Source organism: Rhinatrema bivittatum, chromosome 5 (assembly GCF_901001135.1).
Source record: "Rhinatrema bivittatum chromosome 5, aRhiBiv1.1, whole genome shotgun sequence".
Classification (NCBI taxonomy): Eukaryota; Metazoa; Chordata; class Amphibia; order Gymnophiona; family Rhinatrematidae; genus Rhinatrema; species Rhinatrema bivittatum.
In genome coordinates this window covers 267,813,339-267,831,406 of record NC_042619.1, presented here as the reverse complement: position 1 = coordinate 267,831,406, position 18,068 = coordinate 267,813,339, and the positions used below count along the sequence as shown (strand labels likewise).

Genomic DNA, 18,068 nt, shown 5'->3' with positions numbered 1-18,068 from the left:
GAGGAAAAAAGCAAAGTTGCTTACCTATAACAAGTGTTCTCCTAGAACAGCAGGATGTTAGTCCTCACATGTGGGTGACATCATCAGATGGAGCCCGGCACAGAAAACTTATGTCAAAGTTTCTAGAAACTTTGGCTGACATACTGAGCATGTCCAGCATGAACTATCCCTGCGTCCACATGGGGGTCTCTCTTCAGCCATGTAGTTAGATATGAAAATAAAACAAACCAACCAGGAGAAGCCAACTCCACGGGGTGGCGGGTGGGTTTCATGAGGACTTACATCCTGCTGTCCTAGGAGAACACCTGTTATAGGTAAGCAACTTCGCTTTCTCCTAGGACAAGTAGGATGGTAGTCCTCACACATGGGTGAATCCCTAGCTCCGGGCTGGACCCGAACCAACAGACACCAAACCAGGTGTCATTGGGCACAACAACTGAGGTGCTGTTGGTAACAGCGGAGACAACCTGAATTCAAACCAGGGGCCTACAGCTGGAAGAGTTGGGTTCACAGCTGAAAGAGGTTTCTGAGGACAGATTGGCCGAATCTGCTATCTCGCCAGCCATCCTTGTCCAGACAATAGTGTGCAGCGAAGGTGTGGAGAGTACTCCACATCGCAGCCCTGCAGATCTCCCCCATCGGAACTGCGTGCAGGTAGGCCACAGAAGTCGCCACGGCCCTTACAGAGTGTGCCGTGACGTGGCCCTCTAGTTGCAGTCCCACCTGGTCGTAGCAAAAGGAGATACAGTCTGCTAGCCAGGTGGAAAGAGTCTGCTGTTAACAGCCCTACCCAGCCTATTGTTGTCAAATGAGACAGATAGCTGGGTGGACACCTGTTCCCTGCTGTACGGTCCAGGTAGAAGCCCAAGGCCTTCTTACAATCCAGTGTGTGCAGCACCCTCTCCCCCAGGCTGGAATGAGGCCTAGGGAAGAAGGTAGGTAGGACTATGGATTGGTTAAGATGGAAATCCGTGACCACCTTTGGTAAGAACTTAGGGCGCATGTGCAGAACCACCCTGTCATGGAAAAACTTCATGTAGGGTGGATAAGTCACCAAGGTGTGCAACCCACTGACCCTGCATGCCAATGTGACCGCTATCAAAAAGACGATCTTCCATGTCAAATGCTTCAGAGCGCACGAGTGCAGTGGCTCAAATGGTGGCTTCATCAGCTGGGCCAGTACCACATTCAGGCCCCAAGAAACCGCTGGGGCCCATAGGGGAGGCCTCAGCTGAAGCAGCCCACAGATGAACCGCCCCACAATAGGCGGCACGGAGATAGGCATAACATCCACCTCCTGGTGATAAGCTCATATGGCACTCAGGTACACCCGAACAGAGTTGGTCTTAAGCCCTGCCTCTGAGAGGTGCAGCAGGTAGTCCCGGAGTTGCTAGACAGGGCAAGAGAAGAGGTTGAGATCCTTCTGCTAACACCAGACAGAGAACCTCTTCCATTTGAAGGCATAAGACTTCCTGGTAGAAGGCTTTCTTGAAGCCACCAGGACCATGCTATTTCTTCCGAAAGGTCTAGGGGCTGCAGGATCAACCTTTCAACATCCATGCCATGAGAGACAGGGCAAGGAGGGTGGGATGAAGCAGCTTGCCCTGATCCAGTGAGAGGAGGTCCAGGGCTGTCCCCAGATGGATCAGATTCCACCTGGATAGTTCCCACAAGAGCAGGAACCAGATTTGCCTTGGCCAATGCGGGGCAACAAGAATCATGAGAAGAGATGGATAGGCATACAGGAGGACCCAAGAAACAAGACAATAGATGGTCTAGAAAAGCCACGAAGTGAAGAAATCAAAAGCTAGACACTTTCATTATCTAATAAAATCCAAGGCATTGGGCTGGGCATACAGGAGGCCAGTCCCCCACTGGATCCCCCAATGGATGCCAAAGGCGTCAGTGGGCAGCACGCCATCTAACCTGGACGGAGAGCAGTACCAGGGAACATTTGCGTTGCTAGGGGAGGAGAACAGGTCCACATCTGGGGTCCCCAGAGCCCAACCACAAAGCAAAGATACCTCCTAGTGGGAAAATCTTTCTTGGTCTATAGAAAGGCTTCCTCAGCCCTGTCCTTTTGGAAGAGGCCAGTGAGGCAGAGGTGCTGGTGGACAAATGCTGAAGGGTCTCAAAGTGGTCTTTCAGCTGTGCAACTGCCTCCTTGATCTTGTCGCTGAAAAGATTATTGCCTGTGCAAGGCAAGTCAGCCAGTCGGTCCTGCACTTCAGGACCAAAGTCTGAAGCCAGAGATACCAGCCACTGCTACATGCCCCCCCATTTCAAAGACGTTGTAGGTAGCACGTACCTTGTGCTTACCACCTTCAAGGCCTTGTTGGATAAGCGCCATGAGGGCCTCCTGAGGCTGCTGCGCCAGGCGATCCGCCACCTTCTGGACTTGTTTCCAGAGGTTGTGGGTATACTGGGTCATGTATAGGAGGTAGGAGATGATACAAGCTACCAACATGGAGCCCTGATACATCCTCCCACCCAAGGCATCCCATGCTCGACTGTACTTACCCGGGGGGGGGGCTGAAGCATGGGTTTTCGACTGCTTCACCTTCTTGAGCACTGACTCAACCACCACCGACTAGTGGGGAAGTTGGCGCTTTTCAAAGCCCACAGTCTGTTGCATGAGGTACACCCCATTGGACTTCTGGTTGACCGGGGCAAAGGAGATGGGGTGCTCCCAGAGCCGGAGGAGCAGCTCCCGGAAAATCTAGTGCACCGGCCGCCACAATTTCCTTTGGGACGTTGATGAACTAGAGGATCTGAAGCATCTTATGGAGGGCATCCTTTTCCTTCATGAGCTGGAAAGGAATAGCCTCAGCCATCTTGCGGATGAACCCAGCAAAGGTCAAGTCCTCCGGTGGAGAACGCTGGCATTCCTTTGAAGGGGATGGATCAGAGGTATCATGTCCCCAGGGGTTGTAAGGACCCTCAGGGCTCGTCGACATCACTTGGACAGGAGGGTTGTGGAGACCCGGGCATGTCCCTGGGCAAAGGCACCGGGGGGGCCCAGGGAGCATTGGACGTGGTGCTAAAGGGCCTCGTAGCACAGTGGGGAACCAATGGGCCCTCATCTCCAGAGGAATCCTCCCCAAGGACTAACTCGGATGCCTTGTGTTTCAGTGTCCAGCGGCTCAACGAGGGATCACAGGGCATCAGCATTAACTGCATCGGGAGGACACCAAGGCAATCCAGCAACGGTTCCAGCCCAGTCACCTTAGTCAGCATCGGCGCAGGCACCAGCATCTGTGTGGGTGGCGGCCTCTAAGATGTCGGCAAGGGCACCGGAATCGGTGGCACCAGCTCCCAATTCTCGCAAAGTGGGATCCACCACCAACTTCTCCCAATGTTCCATCTCTGCCTCAAAAGCCTCTGAAGAGACAGCAAGCTGAGAGGGGAGAGTTGAGCCTAACTCCTCCTCGGGGCCTCGAGGAGGGTAGATGTCCGGCACTGGAATTGGTGCGGACAGCCCTGGACCACCAACATCAAGGGAGGATGGGGTCCTCTTGTGTCGAGGCCACTTTGGAGGCAGGGCAACAAACGCCATGGTCCTCACATGCCCAGTCCTGCGCGCACATGGATGAGGAAGACAATCATGAGGTCTGGGACTTTGAGGAAACCGAGATCAGCCAATCCCCAGAACCCCCCTGCCCCGAGAGCTTCAGGGGAGGGGTGGTCCGAGGGTGAACTGTTCCCCTCAGTCTTGGGTGTCGACAGTGCCAATGCCGGAGTAGAGACTCAGACTTGCCCAAGCCAAACACCTTTTCCCATTTTGTCCAGACTGAACTGACGGGCCCTCTGGGGCCATTTGAGCCACAATTCGCAGCCGCGGACAATGTGCGATGCCCTCAGGCAGAGGATACACACCTCATGTGGATCTGCTAGGAACATAGTCTGGGGTACTGGGGACATCGAAGAAAGCACGAAGCAGCCATGAGGTGCACCAGGGATCGCAAAAAGCACAACAACCGGTGGACACGGGAGAACAAAAAGAACCAATGGGAACCAGAGAGAGACCCAGCGCAGGATGAAAAAAAGCAAACACTCACTTTTCTTGAAGTTTTCCTTAAAAAAGCATGAGCTCCACCTCTGCAAGATGACAGCGCCGTGGAAAAGAAAGGATTGAACAGACCCCAGGTGGACGTAGGGATAGTGGCATGCTCAGTATGCCAGCCAAAATTCTAGAAACTTTGACAAATTTTCCGTGCCGGGCTCCATCTGATGATGTCACTCACATGTGAGGACTACCATCCTGCTTGTCCTAGGAGAATGACATGACTATTAGTGTGTGAACACAATTTAGGAGCCACAGATGTGGCTCCTAAATTGTTTCAAGTTCATTTTCCTGTTCCATGTAAGACTCGCATGTTAAGTCACTCCAATGTTATATGTAAACCGAAATGATTAGCAACATTGTTGCTAGAATTTCGGTATATAAAAAATGTTAAATAAATAAATAAATAAATAAATCTGTCTACTCTTTTCACACTCCTATACCCCACTGTAAGTTTACAGAGTGATCCATCATGTCCTGTCTCTGTCCTAACTGCTCCTAAAAATCCTATCATGGATACTAAATAGAAACTCCTCCTGTTTCCTTCCTTTAGCCCCAGTTTTATCCTTTTGGATCTTATTCTGTACAAAATGTCAGGCATTCATCCCATATTTAACAACCTATTGACTTTCTGTTCAAGGCAATAACCACTCATTCATTTACCTGCACGATTAAGGCTCTCAGACCCAAGCTACAAGACTTGGATAGAGTACATGACTCTGCTGATCAAACTGACAACTTACAGGGCATTACCTTTATGTGCATTTTAGCTTTTGTTAGTAAACTCAGTGTTGTATGTCTGTTGGATTCAGGCCCAAGTGGAACCAGCATCTTCAACTTCTCCAGACACAGTCGAAGATGAGCACGCCTGGGGAAAAGACAGACAATTTTCAAGTTTACTATCACTGAAAACTATCTACACCAATCAAGATGGTGGAACCAAATCCTTGATCTGGAAATAAAAAGGTCCAAATGCAAAGGTTTCTATTGATATTAACCAATGCTTTGCAGGGTTGTTATATTATACTGTTAAATAAATGCCTAGGGCATTTGAAACCAAATTAAATCCAGGGCAGTGAAACAAGCTTGACAGCGAGAATAATGTATAAGATTTTAACACTGATCCATAAGACTCTGAGAAATGAGGTCCTGCAATGTATCAGCTCCCTTCTAAAAGATCTATAGGCCAGAAAATAATTTAAGATCTACTGGTCATTGTCTGTTGGATGCATTCAGTTCAGTTGGAGGAATCACAAGAAAGGTTGTTTGCAAGGACAAGTCTGGTACTGTAGGAATTGGCTGCCCGAGTCCCTTTGGAGAGAACAATATTTTAGGTTGGGGATACTCCATGAAGTTGGTATGTAGCACATTCAATACAAACTGGAGAAAGTTTTTTCACTCAATGCACAATTAAGCTATGGAATTCATTGTCAGATAATATGGTTAATACTAGCAGTTAGCATAGTTGAATTTAAAAATGGTTTGGACAAGTTCTTGGAGGAGAAGTCCATAAACTTATTAACCAAGTAGACTTCGAGAATAGCCTCCATTAATCACTGTCAAGCCGATACAGTACAATGCGCTCCAGTGGAGCGCACTGTTAACCCGCACTTGGGTGCGTGTTTGACGCGCTAGCTTTACCCCTTATTCAGTAAGGGGTAATAGCGTGTCAAAAACCCGCGTTAAACCCCCCCGAAACTAATAGCGCCCGCAACATGCAAATGCATGTTGATGGCCCTATTAGTTATTCTCACGCGATTCACTAAGTAAAATGTGCAGCCAAGCCGCACATTTTACTTTCAGAAATTAGCGCCTACCCAAAGGTAGGCATTAATTTCTGCCAGCACTGGGAAATTGCACAGAAAAACTGCTTTTCAGTACACCCTCCAACTTAATATCATGGCAATATTAAGTCGGAGGTCCCAAAAGTTAAAAATAATTAAAAATTAAAAAAAAAAAAAAAAAAAAATCGGCCGCGGCTCGAAAACCGGATGCTTAATTTTGCCGGCGTCCAGTTTCCGAACCCGTGGCTGTCAACAGGTTTGAGAACAGACGCCAGCAAAATTGAGCGTCGGCTGTCAAACTCGCTGACAGCCGCCACTCCTGTCACAAAAGAGACGCTAGGGACGTGCTAGTGTCCCTAGCGCCTCTTTTTACTGCGAGTCCTCATTTAAATACTGAATCGCGCGCACAGGAGAGTGGCCTCTTCCGCGAATTTTACTGTATCGGCCTGTGTGTGATAACAGCATAACATCTATTTACTGTTTGGGAATTTGCCAGGTACCTCATCATGATCTGGATTGGCCACTATTGGAAACAGGATGCTGGGCTTGATGGACCCTCAATCTGACCTAGTATGGCAATTCTTATGTTTTGGTTTTATGCTATTAGAAATACACAGCACTAGACCAATCAGTGGGCACAAAAGAAAAGCAGAGAGAATGCTTCAGATTCATTTCCACAATAGGTACTCTAAATAGTAAAACCAAAAGAATCCAGTGTAACAGGCCCCATGACATGGAAAGCAAGTTTGTTTATTGTAAAGAGTGTTTTCTGTAGATAGCAGGATGAATTAGCCATTACATTGTGGGTGACATCATTCAGTGGCACCAAACAGACTCATCTCTCTAAGCCAGAGCTTTCCAAAGTGTGTGTCGCGACACTTTAGTGTGTCGCCTGCAGTGTGCCGGTGTGTCGCGCAAGCCCGGTGCACGTGACACACCGGCAAGTGGGAGCCAATGCGGCCGCCGGTGGACCTCATCCCACTGGCGGCTGAGCAGTGAAGTTTTGTTCGGCTGGGCTGGGCTGTGCCGAGGACGCACAGCAGGAAGATCGGAAGGACCTGGTGAAGCTCACGTCACCACGGCCCGAAGAAAAAGTCACGTCTAAACGTGCAGGTGCTCCTCCTCCTTCCTGCCCACGCGGCCCCGGAAGACAAATGTTGCCGGAGCCGCACGGGCAGGAAGGAGGTGGAGCATCTGCCGCGTGCAGAAGAGGAGCAGCGTTGTTGCAGCGGGCAAGAAGAGGAGGAGGCCCGGTAGCAGGGTCCCCACCGTGGATTGGTATGCGAAGATCAGGGCCGCCGCTGCCGCGGATCGGCTCGTGAAGATCAGAGCCGCTGCAGAGCCCATCCTGCAGCAACCCGTGAAGAGGAGGCCCAGAGGCAAGAGAGGCAGGCTGAGGGCCCGTAGAATGCATGTATGAGATGAGTTGAGAGATTGTGTGTCTGTGCGGGTATGAGATGAGTTGAGAGATTGTGTGCTTGTATGAGATGAGTTGAGAGATTGTGTGCGGGTATGAGATGAGATGAGAGATTGTGTGCGTGTATGAGATGAGATGAGAGATTGTGTATGGGAGTGAGGACCTGAATGTTTGCAGAGACAGCATGTGAGAGCCTGTGTGTCTGTGAGAGAGACAGCATGTGACAGTGAGAGCCTATGTGTATGAATGATTTTATGAGAGAGAGCATGTGACAGTGAGAGCCTGTGCTTGAGCAAGACAGCATGTGGGAGTGAGAGAGCCTGGGTGTGTGAGAGTCAGACAGCATGTGCAAGAGAGAGACTGTATGAGAGACAGCATGTGTGAGTGAGAGCCTGTGTGTGTGTGAGAGAGAGAGAAAGCATGTGAGAATGAGAACATGACTGTATGTTTGAGGGAAGAAGATAGATGGAGAGAAAAGAAATAGAAAAAAAAGACAATATGAAAGGAATTGGCAAAAAAATAACAAAAAAGCCTGTGACCAACCGATTAGAAAACTAAGATCAGACAGCAAAGGTAAAAGAAAAAAAATTACTTTTTACTGATTGGCACATGAAATCTTTGGTAATGTGCAAGAGTAGCACTTTCTCTATGCGGATCTTACAATGTACGAGATCAACATGGAGGAAGTGGAAACCCACAGGGCCTGCACAGAGGAGGCAGCAGAATGGGCTTCAGTGCCAATAGCAGCAATCAGCGCCTCCCCAATAGCCACACGGCAGCAGTGACAGTGGCAGCAGAGGAATGAGAGAGGTTCCGAGGTTGCTGGCAAAAGAAAGAGAGGAGGGTCTGCCTTTAGTGTGTGTATGAGTCTGCCTGGGGGTGTATGTGTGTGAATGCATGGTTGCCTGCCTGAGGGTGTGTCTGTGTATGAGAACGTATGGGTGTCTTCCTGGGGTTTGTATGTGTGAGAATAGGTGCCTGCCTGTGTGTGGTGTATGTGTGTGTGTGAGAATGAATTGGTGCCTGCCTGGGGTCTGTGTGTGTGAGAATGAATGTGTGCATGCCTGGGGGATAGTGAGTGAGTGGTGTGAAAATGAATGGGAGCCTGCCTGGGTGTGTGTGTTTGTGTGAGAATGATTGGGAACTTGCCTGGGTGTGTGTGTTTGTGTGTATGTGAGGGAGCCAGAGAGTGTGAGAGCATGAGTGTGTATGAGAAAATCCAGGGGAGTAAGAGTTTGTGTGGGGGGTGTGTGTGGAGGGGGAGAGAGTGTCTTAGAGCCTGAGAGTGTGTCAGGGTCTGTGAGAGCGAGAGGTTATGGTGGGTATAAGAGCATGAATGTGTATATATGTGACAGTGTATGCATGAGAGAGAATGGACATGTGAGTATGTGTGAGAGAGAGAGGATAACCTCCTAATCCTCGACAATATCAGGGTGACTGGAAATCAAGAGCTCCCACGTATGGACAGCAGGGGCTTTTTAAAATCCTTATTAGTTTTAATTATTGGGTGTTATTTGATATATGTGCTGTTTTGAAATATTTTATTGGTGTTTGGGAAATTGTAAAAAATGTATATGATTTAATTAATAGAAATTCTATTTATCAGTAGTTTTAAAATATTCTTTTATTAGTATGGTTTTACTATTATAACTGATGCTTTATGTTTCTTTATTTTATTTGTCTTATGAGGAATGGTGGTTCTGTTTTTCCATTGGTAATATACAGAGTCTGGTTAGTTTTTGTCTAATTTGTGCTCCTTTATTTTATATTCTGTATTTGGTGAGGGTCTGTCTCTGCTCCTTGTGTGTGTGACCATGATGAGAGATTCTGCTAGCATAGGGATCTATAGCAATCTGGTTTGTTTTGTTTCTTCAGTAGGTGGTGTATTGGTATTCTAGGACCCAGTGTAATATTTACCCTTGCTTTTTCACAGGTAGGGTTATTGTTGTTTGAGTCCTTGGTGTTATTTCTGTTGTGTTACAATGGGATTGCAGTTTAGATTTTGAGTGTCTTTTTTGCGAGGTTTTGTATTAGTTCACAATGTGCCTGGCAGTGGAAGGTGTTTGTGCTGCTGTTAATGTGAGGTGACACCAGAATTTGAAAATATCTTTTAGTATGATGAGCTGTAAGGGAAACATCCAAGCTCCATTGTTTGGGGGAATTTCAGTGGATGCACAGAGTTACAGAACTGGAGGTGCAGGATTTATATTGACATTCTGTCCCTTCCTATAAATTCCAGACTTCTCTCTCATAGCCATATAGAATTAGTTGAATGAAGCTATCAAATAATTTTATAGTGTGAAACTGGCCAGCTTTTTAAAATTACGCAGAAGACCCTTTGGACTTTCTTATTAACACCAAATATTCAAAAGCTGTGTTCATCCCATCAGGCTCATATATCTCATTAAAGAGGTAAATTGAATAACACAATAACTTTGTTTATTATTGTTATTCATAAATTATAACAATAACATTAATCTTGGAATATTATATATTTTTAATATAAATGAAAGGTTTTCACAAGATAGGTTGTGTCGTGAATCATTTTATTATGTATATATTTAAGGAAACATACATAAATTGTCGAAATACATTTCGTCCATTTAACCTTTAACCTCTGGTTTGCTAGTAGACTGAATTACTGTGTCCCGAAATTATGTTTGTCTAAAAAGTGTGTCACCAACATGAAAAGTTTGGAAAGCTCTGCTCTAAGCTATTAGAGCAGGGGTGGACAAGTCCGGTCCTCGAGGGCTGCAAACCAGCCGGGTTTTCAGGATACCCCTAATGAATATGCATGAAATAGATTTGCATACAACTGAGGCAGTGTGTATGCAGGTCTCTCTCATGCATATTCATTAAGGATATCCTGAAAACCCGACTGGTTTGCAGCCCTCGAGGACTGGAATTGCCCACCCCTGTACTAGAGCTTTGAGCTCTACTGCGCATGTACAGGAGTTCTCGCACAGGTGTTGCCTCATGAGTTTCCTGAGTCTATACCAGAATTAATCTAGCGACTCTCCAGAGAGGCAGGTGGGTTTTCCATGTATAATGGTATTCTTTTTTTTTTTTTTTTTTAATTCTTTATTTATTCACTTTTCCTCTATAACAAACAGAAAGTTTATATTGTTAACAATCAAAGGCATATATCTACCAAAAATATCAATTTTAATATAAACATCTTTTTCTGTAAATCATTATCTATAAAGTAATATAGATTCTCAGGAGTCTTTTGGAGCATTATCAATTAAGAAATCAAATTTGTTAAACAAATAAAAAAATATACAGTATCTATCTTTATTAATTTCCTCAATGGTTAGGTGATATTGACCTCTCTTTTACAATTATCTATAAATGTCCTTAAAAGGTATTCTATCTACGGCAAACACCATTTACGGCAAGCAAACTTGCTTTTTCTCTGTCAGTAAGCAGCTGATTTACCCTTTACATATGGGGAGTTCCAAGCTAAGGGTTGCAGAAGAGCATTTACCTAGTAAGCAACCCAATCTTCACTGTAGAAAGTGGACTACAGTGAGACCAAATTTTGCAAAACTGCTTGTCCAAATTTACTATCTTTAAGAGGTCTTCAAGACAATAGCGGGATGTAAAATGCAAATGAAGACCAAGTTGCAGCTTTGCAGATATCTTCAATAGGTACTTCTTGAAGATGAGCAATGGAGCAGCCATAACTCTTACTTGATGAGCCTTTACAGAGTCTGTGACTTGCAGTCCTGCTAAGGTGCCAGCCAGTTAGACCAAGTATGCTTGGTGACTGCTACTCCTAGTCTGTTGGGGTTGTATTAGATAAACAGTTGGGAAGTTTTACAATACGGCTACATATTTGTTTCCTGTAGTGCACTGAGGCACTTTTGCAGGAAAGAGTATGTAAAGCTTTTTTGCCTTCATGAACATGGGGGCCGAGGAAAGAAGGTAGGCAATATGATGCATTGATTGATATAGAAAGCCAAGGTGACCTTTAGCAGAAACTTCGGGAAAGTATGGAGAACCACCCTCTTGTGGAAGAATTGCATGCACAGAGGATAGGGGACAAGAGTTTGGGAGTACACCAACAATCACAGCTGAAGTCACTGTGACGAGGTACACCACCTTCCATGTCCAGTACTTTGGACAAGCTGACTTCAATGGCTTAAAAGGGAGGCTTAAGTAGTTGGGAAAGGACCACACTCAGGTCCCATGGAACAAATGACTTTTGTACTTGGAGCTTGACATGCCATAGACCTTTCATAAAATGAGATATCAATGGATGAGTAGAGATCAGTTTGCTATCTACTTTAGTATGATAACTGCTACAGCACTGAGATATACTCACACCGAAGAGGTGGCAAGGCATGAGTCAGGAAGGTGGAGCAAATATTTCAGCAGGTGCTCAGGGTCTAAACCATTTTGTTGACATCATTTGGAGTTACTATTTCATTTAAAGGCACAGTTTCTTCTAGTTGAAGGTTTTCTAAATGAGACTAGTATGTCTACAATCTCTATGGTTAAATGAAGTATGGCAAATACAGAGTGCTCAACATCTAAACTGAGAGATTGAGGGCTGAAAGGGAGACACGATACAATGTTGCATCTTCCTGAGTTAACGACACAGGGTCACATTCCCAGATCTACAGGAGGAATGCTGGAAAACTGTATGAGATATGCATACCAGGTCTGTCTGGGCCATGCTTGGGCTAAGACGATTAGACAAGTATGTCCTGAAGAATCTTTTGCATTGTTCTGGCATTAAAAGGTAATGGTGGAAAAGCATACACAATGCTTTGTCCCCAACTGAGGAGGAAAGCATCTGATGCTACTCTGATTGCTTGGCAGAACTGAGAAAATTGATTTAATTTTGTGTTCTGAAGTGATGTGAACAGGTTCACCAATGGCAGACCCCATATGCCAAAAAGAGTTAGTCAGTCACCGATTGCTGTAGTGACCACTCATATGGTTGAAATACTCTGCTGAGTCAATCTGCCAGCGTATTGGAGATACCCAACAGACAGGCAACCAGTAGAACAGCTCAATTTTTTTCCACCCAATTCCAGATCTTTAGGGCTTCCTGGCAGAAAGGCATTAAAATTCTACTGCCAAGCTCTCTAAGGATCGGGGACTTTGTACAAAAAATATAAAAAGCAAAAAAATGTTTTTGGAATAAAATAAATACATAAAGGTGAATGATTAGAAGACCGATTGGTATCTGTGGAGATACACAATGTCAGGCTTGCTGACACCTTCATACAGGCAGGTTTAAATTAAAATTATTACTTTATGCCCTTCATTATCAAATTTGACCTTTTCTGGGTAACTAGTGTCGACTCTCCTTTATTTTAATTTGTGGTAATTGAAATCTCCCATTATTATTGCACTGCCAAATTGGTTAGCTTCCCTGATTTCTCTTAGCATTTCATCATCTGTCTGACCATTTTGTCCAGGTGGACGGTAGTATACTCCTATCACTATACTCTTACCCAACACACATGGGATTTCTACCCATATAGATTCTGACCATTTAGTCTCTTGAATGATCTTTATCCTGTTGGACTCTATACCCTCCCGGACATAAAGTGCCACACCCCCACCAAGCTGATCCTCCCTATCATTGTGATATAATAATTTGTACCCTGATATAGCTCTGTCCCATTGGTTATCCTCCTTCCACCAAGTCTCTGTGATGCCAATTATGTCAATCTCATCATTTACTGCTATATACTCTAACTCTCCCATCTTACTTCTTAGGCTTCTCGCATTGGCATACAGACATTTCAAAGTGTGTTTTTTTTGTTTGTATTAACAACCTTCTTAATAGTAAGAAGTATCGGCAGCAGCAGATGAGCTTGTTCCCAATGCAACCGTGCCCAACATAACATTATGTTTCATCCGAAACTGCATCAGGGTGCTGTTTAAAATCCAAAAAATTACAAGCTCCTATTGTGGCTCATTTTGCTATGGCTGGACATTCCTTCTGTGATATTAAATGGTCCATTTTGGACCAGATTAAATATCATTGGTGGGGTGGGAATCGGGAAAAAATGTTATTACAGCGTGAACAGCAATGGATCTTCCGTTTACATTTAGAGCATCTGGCTGGTTTAAATGCTGAGATTGAATGGTGTCATTTTTTTCTAAGCTTATTTGCAAAGCATGGGTACTCTGAATTGATATGTTTTTGCATAAGTATTAGCACAATAATGATATTTTATTTAAAAAAAAAATAAAAAAAAAAAAAGGAACCAACATTGGTTTGAACGGACTTTTGGTTCCGCCTTTGACAGCTAATTTGAAAGGTGTCAATTTTTAACACTGCCAGGTATGATACCATCACGGCAGTTCCTTTAAATAAATTGCTTGTCTTTTGCCACTTCGCGCTGACATTTTAAATGCTTGTGATGTGGCATCTGGACATTACATGTAATTAGTTTGATTTGTGTACCTTCTATGTAAGTGTGTTTTTGGTATTTAAGATGTTTTTCAATTCATTTTCTCTCATTAACTTTTAGAATGGCATTGACACTTCCTTGAATGCCCCCGATACAGTTTCGGATGAAACATCTCAAGTCTGGCACGGTTGCATTGGGAACAAGCTCATCTGCTGCTGCCGATACTTCTTACTATTAAGGGAAGTTCCTCTTTTAAATGTAGTAAAAAAAATGTAAGAATATTGTGACACTTGGTGCATATTTGAAAAATGGACCTATGATTATTTATGACCCAGGCATTTCATGCAATATAATTATTTGCACATATGGGTGTTATGACTGTCACCTATTCTTTTTTCTCTGTTTGTATTATTGGTGTCTTTTGCTGATATTTGGTTTAGAAATCAGGAATTTCTATCATATAAACAAGTTTAAATCATTTGTATTGAATGCTATTTTGTCAATATTTTGACCCAACTGCCATAAGTAGATATTGAACAGTACTAGAAGACAGCCCTATGGAACACTATACTGGTCATGGCTTCAACCAATTGCCTCCTCACATGACTTCTCACTCTAGAAAAGAGTGAAACCACTTATTTATCCAGACGTTTATAAACCGCTATATTCACGGCTCTACGTGGAGAAGTAAAACAATTACACTACAATCTCTCCTAAATCAATTACAATTTAGCTGTTTTATATAATAGCATGATCAATTGTATCAAAAACTGCTGAAAAGTCTAGAAGAATTAGACATACCATCTTAAAAAAAAAAAAAAAAAAAAAGTGACAACATACCTGTTCTTTTCCATTTCATTGTGTGTTGACCTGAAAAGAAGAAATTGTTCATTTAATCAATTTTAGATTAGTAAGTAGTCAGCAATTAAATACTTCTAGTTAGCAGTTTTATATTTCAAATGTAAGTATAAAAGCAGACATTTGAATTGTGTTTTGCAGGTACGTAAGTGCATGGTGCTGACAGCAAGTGTATATTATTAATTAGTAGAACTCATGTCTTGCATTATTACAGGTCATTGGATACATTCATTACCTGGCACGCAAGCCACATTTCTTTAACATGACTGCATGCAAGGTGCTGCTATCACAAAGAACCAAAGACTGAAAACAGCAAAAGTGTCCTTATAGTCTCCATGATTTTCTGAGATTTTTCCTACTCATACAGTTGTAGAGGCAAGTGGAGCTCAGTTATATGCTTGTTTTAATAAAGAATAACCTCACTTGAGTTCTTTAAGTACAAGAACTGCTTAACAACTTTTCTTTTTAAACTCTTTAAAGACAAACATCAGGTCACAATATACACAAACAAGCCGTAAAGCCCGTTAAAACGGGCTACATCCCTCTGTCTCTCACCTCCCCCTCATTCTCTCTCCCCTCACTCTTCACCACCCCCCCTCCCCCACCCACTCCTCTCCACCCTCCCTCTCCTCTCACTCAGTCCCCCCTCTCCCTCACTCCCTCCCACTCAGTCCCCCCTCTCCCTCCCTCCCACTCACTCAGTCCCCCTCTCCCTCCCTTCACCCACCTCCATTTCCTCCCGGCGCCGTAAGCGCGACTTCCCGCAACCCTCACCCGACTCCATTAACTCCTCCCGCTCCTGCCGGCAGATCTCGGTGGGGGGGGCGCGGGAGTGACCCCCCCCCCGAGATCTGCCGGCAGATCTGGGGAGGAGAAGTAGCGGCACCGCGCGCGCGCGGTGCCGCTACTTCTCCTCCCGCTCCTGCCGGCAGATCTCGGTGGGGGGGGCGCGGGAGTGACACCCCCCCCCCCCGAGATCTGCCGGCAGATCTGGGGAGGAGAAGCAGCGGCACCGCGCGCGGCGCCGCTGCTTCTCCTCCCGCTCCTGCGGCCCCACCGCCATTTTTTTTTTCTGATCGACATCCTTGCCCGCACATGCGCAGTAGAGCTGCGCTCTACTGCGCATTTGCGGGCCGTCGGTCACAGGCCATTTATAAGGTAGATAGCAAGTATAACAGGGCATAAATTACAGGAAGGGGAAAAAAAAGAAAGCCACCACAATATTAATATAACCAGTATGTAGCAGGGTTATAACGTTTGCCAGGACCAATAGCTCCCCCCCCCCCCACCTCTTATTTATAGCCCTCCAGATTATTCTTAAGGGCAAAAGTAATCCGTTCCACGGCAGCAGTTTAAACCATAACTCTCCAATGATCCAAGTCTCGTGTCCATTGTCCTGAATGCAATAAATGTACAACAGTTGTTAAAGTTTATTTTTATATACATTTTTAAATCAAAGTTTTAATAAAAAAAAATATCTCTTGTGATTCCCATCTCCTTAGTAGCTGAGCATCCTGGAAGGCATTTAACTGCTGTGTCAGAGGAACCAATTTGGGAACTCATTTTGATGAGGACACAAGAGTTAAATGCCTTCCAGGATGCTCAGCTAGTAGAAATGCAAACTAGGTAGTTAATGCAATTATAGAAGAACGTATGGACTCTAATGTCAATGTAACCATCCATTTGGGGACCAATTACCTTGCTAAAAAAAAAAAAAAAAAGGAAGAAGTATCCATGCAGTCCAGAAAGATTTCCAATATCTAGGGAAGAATATTGTGTATTTATTTAGATTTATATTCTGCTTTTTTTGGAACTTCAAAGCGGATTACATTCAGGTACTGTAGGTTTTTCCCTATCCCCAGAGGGCTTACAATCTAATTTTAGTTTTAGACATATGGCAAAAACTATTGCCTTTCCTGAAGTATTACCTGCTCATGGAAAGAGAAAGGAAAGGCTATGCCATATAGATAATTTCAATTTACGGCTCAAAACATGGTGTAAGAAAATGTTTTTGGATGCATTGGAGGCTAGGACAGTATATGGAGCTGTAAAAGATTATATGGTAAGGATGATCTGTCTGTGGCAGGAAAGAGGATCCTAAGTAAAAAATTCAGATCATACATTACCAGGCATTTAAACTAGAGGGCAGGGGTGGCAAGAAGTGGCCAATGAAATTGGCATCTCACTTCCAAGCAATACAAGAAATGGAAGGAGAAAATGACAAAAATCAGTCAGCAGAAAAAATGACTAGGAAGAGCAGCAAACAAAGGGATAATATCTGGGCATTAAAATCCCAGATCCAAGTTTTGAATTCCAAAAAGACAGACTGTCAAAATGGGGATGTTCCTGGAGGAAGAACTATAAAGATAGGGAGAAAATGGATAAGGAGAAACAGCAGTGGGCCAAATTAAAAGGAGCTATTATAAAGGCAACAAATTTATGTGTTAGAAAACTAAACACAAGTAAGAGGAAAAAAACCCCAATCTGGTTCTCAAAGGAGGTGGCTGAAAAAATAAAGACAAAAAGAACAGTGCTCAAGAAGTACAAAGGATCCCAAAAAGAGGATGTGCAATACAGAGTAAATCTTCCCAGGCTGGAGATACAGACACTCACTAACTCCAGCCTTTCTTCATATTCTTTCAACTTTATTTAATGCTTCCAGCTTACACACAATAGTAGACTACCTTACCTCAGGTCAGTGTACTCACAATACTTTCACTAGAGAGGGTCAGGAGCTGCGGGGCCTCCTAATCCCAGCTGGGTTCACATACTTATTCCCCTCCCAGCAGGGTCCTACCCACATGGTTCTCTCTCATTGTGGGAATTAAGGTAGACATGGTCCTACACAGAATAAGAAGCGAAAATAGGGCCACCTCTTCACAGAGGAACACACGAAAGAATACCTGGTGAAACTGGAGGAGACTAAGAAATCAGGAAAGCTAAAGGTCAAGAGGAAGAAAGGATTGCCAGAGTGGTTAAATGAGGTGGCAAAACATTTTTCAGATGTATCAGGGAAAGATGGAAGGCCCAAGGTGGAATAGTAAAATTGAAAAGTGATAAGGGACAAGGTATGGCGAAAGATGAAGAAATAGTATAAATATATTAAACAAATACTTCAATCCGGTATTCACTGAAGATGACCTTGGAGAAGGACCATTGCTGGTTGACAAAACCATGAATGGAAGTGGGGTAGATTCAACCTCATTTACAGAACAGAATTTATGGAAAGAGCTAGGAAAACTGAAAATGAACAAGGTCATGGGGCCAGATGAGGTACATCCCAGGATACTAAGAGATCAGCGATGTGCTGGCAGGTCCGCTGATAGACCTGTTCAGTAGATCCCTGAAAATGGGAGTAGTGCCACAAGATTGAAGAAGAGTAGCTGTGGCCCTACTTCATAAGAGTAGTAGAAGAGAGGAGGCTGGAAACTACAGGCTGGTTAGCTTCACCTTGATGGTGGGCAAAAAATAAGAGACTCTGCTGAAGGAAAGGATAGGGAGCTATCTAAAATTAGTGGGTTGCTGGACCCAAGACAACATGGATTCACCAGGGGAAGGTCCTTATCAGA

At 44.3% G+C, this 18,068-nt stretch overlaps 1 protein-coding gene across 4 annotated transcripts in view; it reads right to left on the bottom strand.

Annotated features, from left to right (window-relative positions):
* Nucleotides 1-18,068, bottom strand: part of MXD1 (MAX dimerization protein 1) — a 78,772-nt gene that overhangs the window by 17,592 nt on the left and 43,112 nt on the right. For all 4 annotated transcript variants that reach the window (XM_029603990.1, XM_029603986.1, XM_029603988.1 and 1 more), the window contains exons 4-5: nt 14,482-14,511; nt 4,817-4,931 (exon numbers count right to left, since the gene is read on the bottom strand). In XM_029603990.1, the coding sequence (XP_029459850.1) occupies nt 4,817-4,931; nt 14,482-14,511 (145 nt within the window). The remainder of the gene's footprint in view (nt 1-4,816; nt 4,932-14,481; nt 14,512-18,068) is intronic.